We start from the raw sequence: 16714 nt of genomic DNA, 5'->3' as shown, positions 1-16714 counted from the left end.
TCTGGTTGCACTCTCTCCGTGAAAGACTTGGGCTGTTCACCCCAAGCTTTATATTTTCCCACCTAATCAGATCTTTAAAAGGACTGTGCTTAGCTTTAGAGTCTGCATTTTAGACTGCTGGTAAAAGGCTCTTGCTGCAATAGGTCTGTCATTTTTTATATTTTGTTGCAGCAGGTAAACGGAGTTGTATTTTAACTGAGGGTCCTACTTAATACAACAATCTGTATCTCACTTTACCTGCCAATAAATAATTTTGTCATAGTACTAAAGCACTTGTTATGCATATATTACTCACAGTTTCCTCTGAGTTTATTCTCAGTAGGGGCAGAGAACTGTTAGACCCCTTTTTCCATAATAACCCCTTCTTCCATAATAACCCCTTCTGTGCCCTTGGAGAATTTCTGAGCACGCTGGCATGAGTGGAGTGGGAACCCTCCCTAGCTGGTATTGGCACATACTGGGATCCCGGCAGCAGGTGCCTGCAATGGCAAGAAACCCAGAATGGCTAGGGAGATAGCTGGGCTGTGGGCTGATTCCCTCAGAGACGGCCAGCAGTTCAAATCACAGTGTTCATATGGATGTGATTAACGTGGGTTGACTGAGGCTGGCTTTAACAGCACCAGGAAGTCTGTTCTGAGATATGGGGCATGGCAACAGGAGTCCCTAGACAGGATGATACTCCAGGTTGTAAGATTGGGGAGAATCTAGGCAGTAGCTATATGCAGTGGAAGAGAGGAAAAAAAAATCACTGGTGAGCAGGGCCCGGCAAGGGTTGGGTACACTGTGAGGACCCAAGTGATCAGGTTGAGGTCCAGAGCAGGGGACCTTCCCACCTGGGCAGTGCGCCAAGGCAGAAGCAAGGCACACAGCTGGACAGCAGCATGGGTTTTTGGGTTCCTGGCATTCACCTGGTCACATGTGGCCCTGAGCTTAGGACAGAGGCTCATCATAAGCCTCACCAGCTGATGTAAGCAGAATTCTTACTCTACTCCAATGCTTGATCAGGATGGGCTCTCATACTCAGTGGGCCTGGACTTGCCATATCTGGGAGTAGCAGGGCTGCTACTTCAGAAAGCCTGAAAGTGTACTCGGCACAGTAAACTCACAACTCTTGGTCTAAATTAGGTAAAACTACCTATCTCCCCAAATAGGTAATCCAAGTGTAAACAGGTAGAAGGATGTTCTGAGAAAAATCAGCTCTGAATTAGGTCTAATTAAATATGAACAAATTACCTGTACTGAAATATTCGACTTACCACAAAAATGACACTTAGCAAAAATCTGATTCAATTATATCCAGACACCCTTTGCCAGTCAGACTCTGAGGTCTTGGGAAATCTCCGGAGGGCTCTGGTAGGAGTAAAGCATGTCTAAAATGTGCTTCTAAAGCACATTCCTGTGCCAAAGCTGATCATAATAATATTCTCCCTTATAATCTCCAGGCAAGGTCAGAATTCCTGCCCAAGGATTTTCTAAGAGGGAATCAGCCAACACTTCTACACTGCTCTGCCGCAGTTGCATCTTCCTTCCTGAAAAAGAATTTAATCCCCTTGAATCTGAACCAGGTCTCATGCCTCTTTGGGGGAGTAGGGAGCTAAAGTTCTCTGAAGTAATTTTCAAATTTATATAATCTGACAGCAGGGGATCTTATTTTAAACTCTGTGATGACAAGATTTAGTTTTCCCCATCTTCCTCCTGTAACTAAGAACTTTAATATAAAAGTGTGAGTGCATACACACACACGTTCTTACATGTATGTTTATATACTAATTTCACAGACAAGAAAACTGAGGTTAAATGATTTCTCCAATATCACACAGCTGTTTAGTGGTAAAAATGGGGATAGAAATAAATTCTTTTATATTTGCAGTGTCTTTCCCTTTTTTTCGTTTTGTTTTGTTTTTTCAATCACATTTGCTGTCAGGTTTCTTTCTTTCTTTTTTTTTTTTTTGCTTTCAGGTTTCTATCCTACTACTGTGAAGAGGATGTTCTTAGGCAGCTGCCTACACTCTGGACAGGAGGGCTGCAGAAAGGCCTCTTGCTGACTCCTAACTCAATACCCTATCATGAGTCTCTGCTTTTGAGTGGGCCACAGGCAGAGTGAGGACACGGAGAGGGGTACCGCACTGCATGAAGACACATTTTAACTGAGACTAGTTCTGTTCCATTCAACAACCATTTACTGAGCTCCAATTTACGTCAGGCACTAGGAAAACAAAGATGAATATCCTTGAGGCTCTTTAAATCACATGAAGGGAAAAAAAGATATATCAGCAAATAATGTTAATATCATGTAGTGAGTGAAAAGAGAGTAAGTATTGTACTTGAGAAGCACAAAAGAGGGACAACTGGCTAACAGGGAAACTAAGGCAAGGTAGTTGATGCTTTATATAGGATCCCTTGGCTTTTAAGAGCCTGACAAAGGTACAAGGTTCAGTAGTATTATGACCAACGACTAGACTTACGCATTTCAAAATCAAGAAGGCATGGTAAGTAGAGGGAATTACCACTGCTATGTTGAAATTTGGACACAGCTTTTCCTCTTCAAAAAAAATTTTTGTTTTCTCTCTTTTTTTTTTTTAAACCGTGGTTTTAAGGCACTGATTCTTCCACAGCTGGTAGATCACATGCTTAAAAGCATCTATACTTAATCCTGTGACCTATTCATTTACACTGTAACATTAAAACTTTTCTGTTTAAATTACTAATTGGCTAAGACGAACTGGCAAAGACCAAGTTCCACAGCTCTGAAAAAAATATAAATAATATTACAATAGGTAATTGTAGTTCTCAATTTAGCTTGTATAATTCACTCAATTTCACTAAAGAATCCCTTTCCTGTACTTACTACTCAGTAGGCCACTGGAATAAAATATTACAGGCCTGGATTGTTTCAACATGGAGACATTGTACATTTTTTTCTCACCAGTGTGGCTTTTTTGATCTTTGCAGGCTTTTTAGCCAATGATCGAGAAGCCTTTGTCAGCCCAGGGAAACACCAAGACTTGAGTCCATACTGCTGGCTTTTGATACCTGGACATGTTTTAGCTAAAGGGATGAGGACATCCTTGTTTTTCACTTTTTTTTTCTTCTAGAAAATTCAGAATTAAGGATACATTAAATGTTATATGTTTTTGTAATATTTGAAATCTACAAATGACTATAACTACATATATATGTTTTGAAAACAAATTAAATCCACCCTTATACTTATGAAATACAATATTAAAACACTATTGCCTTTATCTATGTAACAGGTAACCACTCTCTTGAATTTTGTGTTACACATTTTCTTCCAGTATTACCACTTACGTATACATTGTTTAGTTTTGCTCCTTTTTGGCCTTTTTATTATTTTTTTATTTTTATTAGTACAAACCTTTTATTTTTAAATGATATCATGTTGTATGCAGTGTTCTGCAATTTCTTTTTTCTTTCGTTGTTCCTAAGATTCAGCCATGCTGCTGCATGTTGCTGTAGTTTATTTCCTTCACTGCTATAAAACATCCCATTGTAAATCTACTACAATTTATTGCTCCATTTTCCTGTTGATGGAAATCTGAGTTGTTTCAGTGTCTTGCTATTATACATAATGTTGTTACGAATACATGTCCCATGTCACCTGTGAACAAATGCAAACCTATTTCTAGGTAAATGCTGAGGTGGGGGTGGGGAGGGTATGCTAAGTTACGGAGAATGTAAGATCCAACTTCATAATATTAGATTTTTCTCCGAATTAGTTATTACTATTATTTAAAAAATAATTTTACACCTTTACTAGCAGTGCACAAATATTCCCATTGATTCACATCCACACAGATACTTGGCATTGTCAGACTTGTTCATTTTTGCCAATCTGGTGAGTGAAAAATGGTATCTTATTGCAGTCTTTATTTGAACTTCCCTGACTTAATGAGGTTAAACATCTTTTCATATGTTTAACTGCCATTTGTGTTTCATCTGAAATAACTTTCATGTCATCTGCCCATTTTTCTATTGGGATGTTTGTCTTTTTTACTGATTACAGTAGCTCTTTATAAATCCTAGGTACTAATGCTTTGCTAGTTTCATTTTTTTTTTTTTTTTTTTTTCAGTACACGGGCCTCTCACTGTTGTGACCTCTCCCGTTGTGGAGCACAGGCTCCGGACGCGCAGGCTCAGCGGCCATGGCTCATGGGCCCAGCTGCTCCGCGGCATGTGGGATCTTCCCGGACCGGGGCACGAACCCGTGTCCCCTGCACCGGCAGGCGGACTCTCAACCACTGCGCCACCAGGGAAGCCCTAGTTTCATATTTTGTAAATTTCTTTTTTTTTTAGTATTTGAGTATTTTTTTTGTATTAGCGTCTTTTCACTTTATTAATTAAAGTTCTTTATTTTAATGTAGTCATGTTTATCAGCCTTATATTTTATAGTTAGCACTTTTGGTGTCTTAAGAAATACTTCCCTGATCAGATATCATAAAGGTATATTTCTATATAAACTTCCGGAAGCTTTAAAGTTTAACTTTTTAAGACTTTAATCCATTAGGGATTGTTTTTCATTTAGTTGTGAAGAGCAATCCAGTATTTTTTACCCCACATGGATAACCCATGTCCTTGCATCAATTACTGAAGACCTATTTTTTGGATCTGTCACTGTTTCTCACTCTAGTTTGAAGAACATTTATTAAGTGTTTACTGTACTTTGTACCAGGCACTCTGCCAGAGATGCAAAATAGAATCAAATGCGACACGTCCCTCCCTTGAGGTTTTAGTGTAAAGTCTACATGATTTCTGGCAAACATTTACCAGCCACTTCTATGGCTCCTGGAAAGTTACCATTTCTGAGCCTCAGTTTCTCTACTAATAAAAAGGGATACTTCACAAGATTGGTATAAAAGTTAACTTAGATAACTATATTGCTATACAAATGTAAAGTTGTATTACTAGCCACACTTGGGAAGGAGGTAGGAAGACTACAGCACACTGGTTAGTCTCATGCTCTACTATGATTTCATCTATCCATTTAGTCAACAAATTGCTTATTTTAAAGGTTTTGAAACATGACTGCAAATCAGATGATGCTTCCTAGACTGTGATGTGGTGGCCCTTGAATCCGGGTAGATCACAGCGACTAGTCCATCAGTATGGTATTGCAGAAGTGATGGTACATGACTTCTGAGACAGGTCATAAAATGCAATGCAGCTTCTGTGTAGTTAATTGTAACATCTGCGTTGAAGCCCTCTGTCTCCATGAAAGAAGTCCTACCACCCTGACGCTGTCATGCTGTGAGGAAGTCCAAATTAGCCTACATAAAGACACTACATGGAGGTGCCCTAGGGGTACATGAAGACAGAGATAACTCGTTAGCCTCTACATGCTCCAGCTCCAGCCACCACTGCCTGAAACCACATGCAAGACCCCAGAGTTGCCCAACTAATACCTTCCTGAATTCCTGATCCACAGAAACTATGAGAGAACATAAAATGATTGTTGCTATGTTCAGCCACTAAGCTTTAGAGTTACATATTGTACATCAACAAATAAATAGGATGTTTACTGAGCACAGATTTTGCCATAAAGAACTGTGGCAAAAGTAATTTCACATTTCTATTCATCAATATTAAGTGAAAAATAACATAAGAGCTAAAATAACATTTTATCTCTAATTAAGATAATACATTTGATTATTGCCTACATTGGTGGTATCTTGAGACCTCCATATTATTCAGAGCACCCTCATTTTAGGAGAGCATGCCTGAAATTGATGACTCTACATAAATTTAAAATCCTATTACCCAGCCTAAGGAAGGCTTCATGTATTATATCATGGTAGCTCTATTTTATTTACAGTGTTACAGGAAAAATTAAATACAGGATTTAGATATATCTAACTTTGTCCTTTAGTTATGAATGGGATGAGATTTACCATCTATTAAAGTGGCCAACTCTAGCAGAAAACTGATTCTGATAGTTCCAGATTTTTAAAAATACTGACTAAAAAATGTAACTATTTGTCAAGGAAGGTATTTAAATTCACCAAATAAGCTCCAATTCATAAACAAACACAATAGTTATTTTTAAAATTATTCTGATGTAGCCTTAACATTCTAAATGCCCCTGAAATTGTTCACACAATAATCCACATGCATGAGAATAAACTCCTGTGGAAAGAGGAAACATTATGGAACTAAATCTGAAACTATTATAAACTAATATAATAAAACACTGAAGTGAACCAGCTCAAGTAAATGAACAAATCTGATACATGCACTGGCATTTATGAGGTCACTTACAGTGTACTAGGCTGCTGTCTCGTCTACTACGCAGGCAGCAATCTGTTCCCAAATTTAGTGGGATCAGAGGCCAATACAAACAATATTTAAAAGTTTAACAAAGAAATCTAAAGCGACAAACCTCCCATATCTTGATAACATTTGTAAGAATCAGAAACAGTGGAAAAGTAACAAAAACATTAGACTCAATAACATTAAGATTGCAATACCTTTTTGAGGCTAGAAAATCCCAAATGAGAACTTAGAAGTCAGGATGAAAAAAGAATTAATCAAAGGAAATTAGAAATGTGGGGGAAAAGCTCTACAGTACATATATAATATCCAGATAGAAAAGAAATTAGATTGTTTTGGGATTAAATAAAAATAGGAGACTATAAGGGCCATGATTTGAATTGTACAGAATAACAAGTGAAGCTAAAAGTTGAAAAGAGAACAATTTAACTAGCAAAAAATAGTCATAGTTATTTTAATTTGTTATTTTTACAGTGCCAAAGATGAACAATTATGAACCATCATAGATGAACATAAATTAAGGGTGAAAAATGTTTGTCTGACATTAGAAAATAGGCAGCATGTACGTCTTACATGCCTAAATAAATTCTGGATTACATATTCTACAGTGAGTTACAAATAAAACATTTGAAATAAAACTGCTTTTTATTTCAATTCCTGTCATAACTTGCTAAAAAGAACACAAATTTTGAGATTTTGCATATACAACGTGCAAAATTAAACAAAAATGCCTAGGATTGTAAAACACTGGTTGTTTTCCAAACAAATTGCTGAGTTCCATGAAAATAAAAATTCAAAGCAAAGACATGATGAAAATGCTAGGAAGCAAACCAACATCGTTGATGAAAAGACCTGAAATACTCAAGGCAGACCCACTTAGAGCTTTCTTAATCCATAATTTCTGTGAGTCCTGAAAAATGTAAGGATGACAGATAGGAATGTCTCTGGCATGCAGCATCAACAGTATGTCATCATTATTATGGCCAAAACCACATGATATTTATAGATAACTCAACTCCATTCGCTTCTAGTTGATCTGATCTAATATAAACCTTGCAAAATTTTGAAAATTCAAAGAGGTTTTTACATCAAACCATTAAGTTCATGATGGCTAAAAAGCCTTAGATTTATGAATATACACTCTTTTAATACTTGGTCTTAAAAATTTTAAGTGAATGTAATTAGTAACTTAACATAAACCTAAGTGATATAACACTATGTTGTGCCCACTATCATAATAATTAGAAACAAAATCTAGGAACATTCAAATACTTTTTATCATTGGTCAAAGGTTTTCACTTATTTATTGTCAGTTTTTTTTTTTCCTTTTAAAGGGAATTATAAGATCATTTACCTTTAAATGAACAATTCTCAGAAAGATATCTTCTCTCATGCTCATCTCGATATCAAAACGAGAAAGTCTTTTGTCTGCTTCTGTACTTGCTGCTCGTACTTCTTTGTCAGAGGAGACGTGCTGGGGAAAGTCTAGCATGGTTCGTTCCACTGTTAACAGAGGAAAAAACCATAAGGACTCCTTAAGTCAGTATTAAGCAAAATACCTTGTACCTAGATGAATGATTATCCGAATATAAGTTTTTCATTACATACTGTCCATAAAGGCTCCTAGGGCTATCAAGAAACAGCATCTAACACAGGACTTGGCTATTCCTGGGCATTGTTAGGAACAATAAGGGTGTACACTGAGTACTTACCAAAGGATGTTTAGTGTGCAAGTTATTCGCTGGGAATGTAGAAAAAAAAAGATGTAGTCCTTTTTAAAAAAATTTTTATTGGAGTATAGTTGATTTACAATGTTGTGTTAGTTTCAGGTGTACAGCAAAGTGAGTCAGTTACACATGTACATATATCCACTCTTTTTTAGATTCTTTTCCCATATAGGCCATTACAGAGTATTGAGTAGCGTTCCCTGTGCTATACAGTAGGCTCTTATTAGTTATCTATTTTATATATAGTAGGGTGTATATGTAAATCCCAATCTCCCAATGTAAAAGATGTAGTTCTTGGGGACTTCCCTGGCGGTCCAGTGGTTGAGACTCTGTGCCTCTATGGCCGGGGGTATGGGTTCGATCCCTGGTCAGGGAACTAAGATCCTGAATGCTGAGCGGTGTGGCCAAAAATAAAGAAAAGAAAAGATGTATTGATAGTTTTTACACTGAGGCATTTTATAGTCTGGGAGTCGGGGGTAGGGAACAATACATGAAAAGATAACAATACAGGACAGAGCAGCTTAGTTGTCAAATGAATGGGACAGAAATTCAAAGTCTGCAATACTGAGGGCTGGGGCATTATGCCATGCCTTGTGGAGAAGGCTGGATCTTAGAGGATGGGTGGGGTGAGAGGAAGAGCTCAGTTGGGGACTGGAGAAGTAGAGACTGAAAGCATGGGGACTGGCAAACAAACAGGATGTTTAAGAAACAAGTGGGCCTATTTAGTGGGATGGGGCTTGTTTAGAAAAGAAGTTCTTAACCTTTATGACAGATTCCTTAGAAAATCTAATCCAAGTTATGGACCCTCCCCCAAATGCAAACATTCATACAAATATAAAAAGCTGCATACAATTTCAGAATTCTCAGAAATCTCAGTGGACATATTCAGTAAGCAGCTGAATACTGGGGCTATTCTTGTTAAATGATGGTAGTAATGTCATCTGCTCTTATTTTCACATATCAAAGTTGGTTGTTGGGTTTTTCAAACATTTGCATTTTGACTTTAATTAGGCAAAAATCTGATGTCAGTGAAATAATCCATACTACAGCCAAAAAAAAAAATCAGTATGGTTTATAACCATAGTTGTGGTTATGCTGTGACAATGAATATATTTTAATTTTACTATCTTTAGCACTTTGAAGATATTATAAATAGGTAACATTTACACATGTGATATATGGTAGACAGTAAAGCTATCCTTTACATACCACGGAATTGTCCAGTTAAACAAGCTACCTTATGCATATCAGTCCTCTTAAATCATTGTCACAAAGAAAGCTGTAAAAAAATTGCCACAAATCAATAAATTCATAGTGTCTGTTTTAAAAAAATCAAATTAGATAATTATTATTTTAGATTTAATATATCATTTTTGTCCCTTGATTAAAGAAAGAAAAGAATGTAAGATTTAACATTTAATACATACAGCACTTGTTTAAGTGAGTTAACTAGATAGTCACAATTTCTGTTTACTTTTAAAAATTAGCTCAAAAAGATATTAAGAAGGAATCAAAATTGCTCAAGAACTTAAATGAGCAGAACAAAATGCAGGAGTCTAAAACTGGAAACATATTCTTAAACAAACAATAATATTGAAAACCATTTCCTTCCTTACTTTGCCACAAAGACCTGGAACCAGACTTATGTTCTCACTGCCAAACTATAAACAATGTTGATGCCCGGTACCTGACACTGGACAAATGGGGTTTTAACAGCTACTGCAGGAGGCTGAGAACATACACAGATAAGAGAAAGTTAGTCTTTAAAACTCTAATCCGAAACTCAAACATTTTTATGATTAACCCATAAAGATAAATTTACAGGAGAGGAAGAAAAAATACCACAAAACTAAAGGTATATTTAAAAGATGTACGACTGGAAGAAAAAACAGAATTTAAGATAATTCTGTTTTAAAGATTTTTTTCCCCACCTATTTTTACATTTGCTAAATGCATAAGCTACTAGGCTGGCACACCGTCTTAGTCATAAGTGACTGAAGAAGTGAGTATGTGAATCAAGGACAAACCACATACAGGGTGGGAGATGCACACGAAATTGCCTGCTGGGAAAGCTCTGCTGAATGGGGACCGCCTCCATTCCTTTGACTTTAACTACAAGACCAACCAGACTTTTTTTACTGAAGAGTTTAAGCTCAAGGCTTGTAGCAAGATTTAGTGGCTATAATGAGAGTGAAGCAGTTGGTATTAAGAGGCAGAAACTGAAACAGAAATGCGGAGGGAAGAGAAAGTAGCCAAGTCCCTATTATGGTGGGACATAGGGTAGAGAACTCTTGGTGGGGAAAAAGAGATGACTAGGTCACTAGGGCTGTGCAGGATTTTGGACAACCTTCCAAATTCCAGAATCCATACAAATGCTTATGATAATTCAGTTCTACAGACAACCTATGTTCTTATGATGCCTGGCTACACAGCCAAGGTTGTTTAGCCATAATTATCCTACAAAATATATCCAATTCTTTGAGAAAACTGGCATGAATCTTCATTCCTTACAACTCAACGGGTTTAATACTTATATTATTAAAATAATATATTTTAAGTGTAGGAAATATGGAAAATAGAGAAAAGCATGAAGAGTAAATGAAAAATCAACTATAAACCTGAAAAAACAATGAATGCTTGCTTCCAAATAACACACTGTTCTTTGAGAAAGATCACTTAAAATATCAAATTTATCTTAGCTCCATTATCAATTGTTCTGAAAGTCTCCTTTGGATCATTTATCTTTGTGATCACTGTCTTAATTCATATATTAGCATTTAGACAGGTGGGACAGATGGACAATATCTTAAAAAGAAATACAAATGTATAAAAATGTACCCATTATATCCCTACTGAAATAGTAATGATAAAGAAACTAAATTTAATGTGTTCATTTTTATAATAACTTTAAAGAATTCATGTTTAACCAAAAGTGATCTACAAATCACAGAAAGACTATAAACCTAGTACCAAAAATATTGGCCATTATTAAAATTTGTTTTCTTTCTCTGTCCTTTTAATGTTATTAAATACGTCTCCTAAACATGATTTTAATGGCTACATAATGTTACAGAGGGTGAATGTACCATAATTTATTTAGCTATTCTACTTGTTGACACTTAGGGGTTGTTTCCAAGCTTTTGCTATGATAGAGTACCTGTTTATACATAAGTTTATACATGATTTTTCCTATAATTGATTATTTCTTTAGATTATGCCTAGATGTGGAATTAATTACGGGGCTAGGGTATGAACTTCTCAAAAGTTTTGATATATATTGCTCTCCAGAAAGCAGTTGTAATGAGACTGTACATTTTACAGCACCTCTGCCACGTAATAAAAAATTTTAACTCAGGTAATATAAATAATTCTAAGCAATTATGAATCATTAATCATTTAAGCAATTACAAATCATTATGTAAAAATCAATGTCTTATAAAATTGGAAAATGAATTGCCAAGACAGGAAGCATAAAATGGGTTATGATGCCCACAAAATGAAATATTGATGTGCTTTTGCATCCTACCCACCTATATACTTCACTTCTACATCTGCCAGTGCCTGCAAACAGTTCGCGTAAGTTACTTCCTCAATGTCAAGCATTGCAATATTATCGTACACCTGTTTGGTCTGTGCAATGAGCTCCTCAGTTCTTGTTTTAATTTGCTCTGGTGAAAGATCCCATCTTAAAACATTTCTGCCAGCTGCAGTATAGGAAGACATTGCCTGAAGAGGAGACATCACTTCTTTTCCTAAAGTCATTCTGAATAAAATCCTGGAACCACCAATTCTACGAAGAATCAGAAAAAAGATAAAAATTAGGCATTTTGTTGGTCCAAAGTCAACACACAAATGTGTATTATCTAATTAAATTTTAAAGGAAAAAGAACTTTTTACTAAAATTGAGCAAATTTCTTTCAGGTGAATACATATGCACAAAACTAAATGCTCTTTACTTCCTTGTTTTCTTGAATAGTTACAGAGTTAATGGAATTTGGACTTTCCAAACACTGAATTGCTTATGTAATTAAATCATATAGAGAAATAAAGTTAGGTGTCAAAGACATAATAATTGTCCTTTATAAATTAAACCAGTAATCTTTCTTACTTAAACATTTTTCCTGTGCTAATATCCACCTACTATGTATGTAGAATCAATATTTTGATATTCAGCAAGGAAACATTTTCAAAATTCTTTCTATATTGAACAACAATTTAAAAAATGTTTTACCAAAATTTCATGTAAATCAACTATGGCAATTTGAATTTAAGACTTAAAAAATAAAATCTGGTATAGCTATGGTATTATCCTAAAAGATAAAGGAATGATACCAACCCTTTACCCACTTAAAACACTGAAACTAAAAACTGATGCCATATGTGTGTATATATATTTATAATATATAATTCTAGAACTTATAAATAAAAATACTATAATTAATAGCTAACAGTTATTGTGTTTAGGCACTGTATTAATTACTTTCCATTTATTAACTCAGTCCCTACAACAATACTATGAGACAGATACTGTGGTTGTTTCCATTTAGCCAAAGTAACTAAAACACAGAGAAGTTAAGTAACTTGCCCAAGGTCACACAGCTGGCTACATGGTGGGAACTAGGATTAAAAACCAGGTAGTACAGATCCAGAACCCACTCTCTTAACCACAATACTAAACTTAATTCCTATTATCTTACAAGACCCCCAAACAACCATAGGCAGGACAATATTCCCTTTTAACAGATGATGCAGTTGAGACTCAGAGAGGCTAAGTGACTTGCTTAATGTCATTTGTTCAACAGATATTTATGAGCATGCACTGTGTCTGGTCATTGTGACAGGCACGAAGGATAAAAAGGCAAATTGACTGGGACCCTGCTATTTATATCATGGAGAAGACTAATTGATAAATGGGTAATTGTACTGCATTGAGATGAGTGCCAACAGGGAGAACTCTGAAAGAGCACAGAAGGAGCTTTTCCAGAAAGATTTTCTAGAAGGAACAGCGAGCAAGCCAAGATCTGAACAATGTGCAGAAATTATCCAAAGGTCAAAGGTTGTAAGGAAAGAAAAATCTGAAAAAGTTAAGTAGGGACTAGAGAATGAAGAGCCTTGGGAATCATTTGAGTTCAAACCTACTCTGAAGGCAATGACAGAGCCACTGAAGGGTTTTAATCAGGTGAGAGATGAGAAAAGACATGCATTTTAAAGAAATCACTCAAATTATAGTGAGTTGAAATGTTTAGAAAAGAGAGATCATTCCCAGAGAGAAGCTATAATGGTAACTGGGGCATAATATTATGGTATACCTAACTAGGAAATAGGGGGAATTGGAGTGATTTAGTAGATATTCACTAAGAAGAATCAATATGACTTGGTATTGAATGGATGTCGGGAGGAGGTGAGATACTCAAGGATGACGTCCAGGCTTCTGTCTTGGAATTGGAGGGATGGACAGAGGCTCTGTTGCTAAAACAGGGGACTCAGATGAAGGAGGAGGCTCTCTGGTGGGACAAAGGGAAATTCAGTTTTGGACGTGCCAAGTCTGAAGCGGCTGTAGCACACATAAGTGGAATTCATTACTAGTAAATGTAATTGGAGGAGACTTCCCTGGTGGTCCAGTGGTTAAGAATCGGTCTTGCAATGCAGGGGACACCGGTTCAATCCCCGGTTGGGGAACTAAGATCCCAGATGCCGTGGGGCAACTAAGCCCGCGCGGCACTACACAGAGCCCGTGTGCTGCAACTAAGACCTGACACAACCAAAAAAAAAAAGATAGATATTAAAAAAAAATGTAATTGGAGTTACATGGGTGGTTGAACTAGCCCAAGGGAATTTGCAGAGTGAGAACAGAAGAACAACAGAGCTCTAACTCTAGTTTAAGCATTGAGGTAGAAAGAAAACCAAGTAGGTTGGGTTCTAGGAATTGTGAAAAGTAAGCACTGAAAAAGGGAGTGAATAACAGTATGAAATGTACAAATCTCAAGAAAGACACAAGAGTCTCTGTTGAATTCAGCAACAGGAACGTCATTGATGACTGGCAAGAGCAGTGTTAGGGGGGTGGCAGAAGTGCAAGTCAGATTACTATGATCGAGGGCTATGGAGATGGTAAAGAACCGGAGAGAGTGCACCTCAGCAACTCTCCATAGAGCTGGCTGTGAAAACAAGGAGAGCTAACGCAGTATAAGGGGCTGAGACATACAAGGGTGCATTTTTAACATAGGAGAAGCCAGAATACTGACCCCCTTTAACTGTCTCTCTAAAATAACTGATACTGTCTATGTGAAACATACTGGTTGATGGTTACACTCAAGGCTGGCAGATTATTTTCCAATGTATTTCCACATTTCTCCTTCAACCAGTTGAGTTATATACTCACCAAGAGTCAAGTTTAATTGCTCCAAAACCTGTTTATGCTTACTATACTCATTTCCTTTTAATTATTTTATTTTATATCAATTTTTTATTGGAGTATAATTGCTTTACAATGTTGTGTTAGTTTCTGCTGTACAATGAAATGAATCAGCTATATGTATACCTGTATCCCCTCCCTCTTGAACCTCCCTCCCCACCCCCATCCCACCCATCTAGGTCATCACAGATCACTGAGCTGAGCTCCCTGTGCTATACAGCAGGTTCCCACTAGCTAGTTATTTTACACATGGTAGTGTATTTATGTCAAACCTAATCTCCCAATTCATCCCACCCTACTCTTCCCCCCGTGTCCACATGTCTGTTCTCTATGTCTGTGTTTCTACTCCTGCCCTGCAAATAGGTTCATCCATCTGTAGCATTTTTCTAGATTCCACATATATGCATTAATATACAATATTTGTTTTTCTGACATTTCACTCTGTAAGACAAACTCATCCCTACATTCGCAGAGATGTGGATGTAGGTCCATCCACATCTCTACGAATGACCCAATTTCACTCCTTTTTATGGCTAAGTAATATTCCATTATATATATGTACCACATCTTCTTTATCCACTCATCTGTTGATGGACATTTAGGTTGTTTCCATGTCCTGGCTATTGTAAATAGTGCTGCAGTGAACATTGGGTACATGTGTCCTTTTGAATTATGGTTTTCTCAGGGTGTATGGCCAGTAGTGGGATTGCTGAGTCATATGGTAGTTCTATTTTTAGTTTTTTAAGGAACCTCCATACTGTTCTCCACAGTGGCTGTATCAATTTACATTCCCACCAACAATGCAAGAGGATTCCCTTTTCTCCACACCCTCTGCAGCATTTATTTTTTGTAGATTTTTTGATGAAGGCCATTCTGACCAGTGTGAGGTGTAGTTTTGATCTGCATTTCTCTAATAATTAGTGATGTTGCACACCTTTTCATGTGCCTCTTGGCCATCTGTATGTCTCCTTTCGTGAAATGTCTATTTAGGTCTTCTGCCCATTTTTTGTTTGGGTTGTTTTTTTGGTATTGAGCTGCATGAGTTGTTTGTATATTTTGGAGATTAATCCTTTGTCCGTTGATTAGTTTGCAAATATTTTCTCCCATTCTGAGGGTTCTCTTTTTGTCTTGTTTATAGTTTCCTTTGCTGTGCAAAAGTCATTAGGTCCCATTTGCTTATTTTTGTTTTTATTTTCATTACTCTAGGAGGTGGTTCATAAAAGATCTTGCTGAGATTTATGTCAAAGAATGTTTTTCCCATGTTTTCCTCTAAGAGTTTTACATTTAGGTCTTGAATCCATTCTGAGTTTATTTTTGTGTATGGTGTTAGGGAGTGCTCTAATTTCATTCTTTTACATGCAGCTGTCCAGTTTTCCCAGCACCACTTATTGAAGAGGCTTTCTTTTCTCCATTGTATGTTCTTGCCTCCTTTGTTATAGATTAGGTGACCATAGGTGCGTGGGTTTATCTCTGGGTTTTCTATCCTATACCATGGATCTATATTTCTGTTTTTGTACCAGTACCCTACTGCCTTGATTACTGTAGCTTTGTAGTATAGTCTGAAGTCCAGGAGCCTGATTCCTCCAGCTCCATTTTTCTTTCTCAAGATTGCTTTTGCTATTAGGGGTATTTTTTGTTTCCATACAATTGTAAAATTTTTTGTTTTAATTCTGTGAAAAATGCCATTGGTAATTTGATAGGGATTGCACTGAACCTGTAGATTCCTTTAGGTAGTATAGTCATTTTCACAATATTGATTCTTCCATCCAGGAACATGGCATATCTCTCCATCTGTTTGTCTCTTTGATTTCTTTCTCAGTGTTTTATAGTTTTCTGAGTACAGGTCTTTTGCCTCCTTAGGTATTATTCCTACCTAAGGTATTTTATTTATTCCTCCTTAGGTATTTTATTCTTTTTGTTGAAATGGTAAATGGGATTGTTTCCTTAATTTCTCTTTCTGATCTTTTGTTTTTAGTGTATAGGAATGCAAGAGATTTCTGTTTGTTAATTTTGTATCCTGCAACCTTACCAACTTCATTGGTTAGCTCTATTAGTTTTCTAGTGGCATCCTTAAAATTTTCTATGTACAGTATCATGTCATCTGCAAACAGTGACAGTTTTACTTCTTCTTTTCCAATTTGTATTCCTTTTATTTCTTTTTCTGCTCTGATTGCCGTGGATACGACTTCCAAAACTATGTTGAATAACAGTGGCGAGAATGGACATCCTTGTTTTGATGTTCCTGATCTTAGAGGAAATGCTTTGAGTTTTTCACCATTGAGAATGA

General features: G+C 36.5%; 1 protein-coding gene across 1 annotated transcript in view; it reads right to left on the bottom strand.

The window, feature by feature from the left end:
* NLN (neurolysin) overlaps positions 1-16714 on the bottom strand; it is a 99928-nt gene that overhangs the window by 50332 nt on the left and 32882 nt on the right. Inside the window, exons 2-3 of the mRNA XM_082651298.1 lie at positions 11546-11805; positions 7643-7791 (exon numbers count right to left, since the gene is read on the bottom strand). Coding sequence (XP_082507424.1) covers positions 7643-7791; positions 11546-11805 — 409 coding nt within the window. The remainder of the gene's footprint in view (positions 1-7642; positions 7792-11545; positions 11806-16714) is intronic.

This window comes from Grampus griseus, assembly GCF_964374135.1.
Source record: "Grampus griseus genome assembly, chromosome: 3".
NCBI lineage: Eukaryota > Metazoa > Chordata > Mammalia > Artiodactyla > Delphinidae > Grampus > Grampus griseus.
Note: the sequence above shows the minus strand (reverse complement) of the source record. Positions and strands in the feature narration are given on the sequence as shown.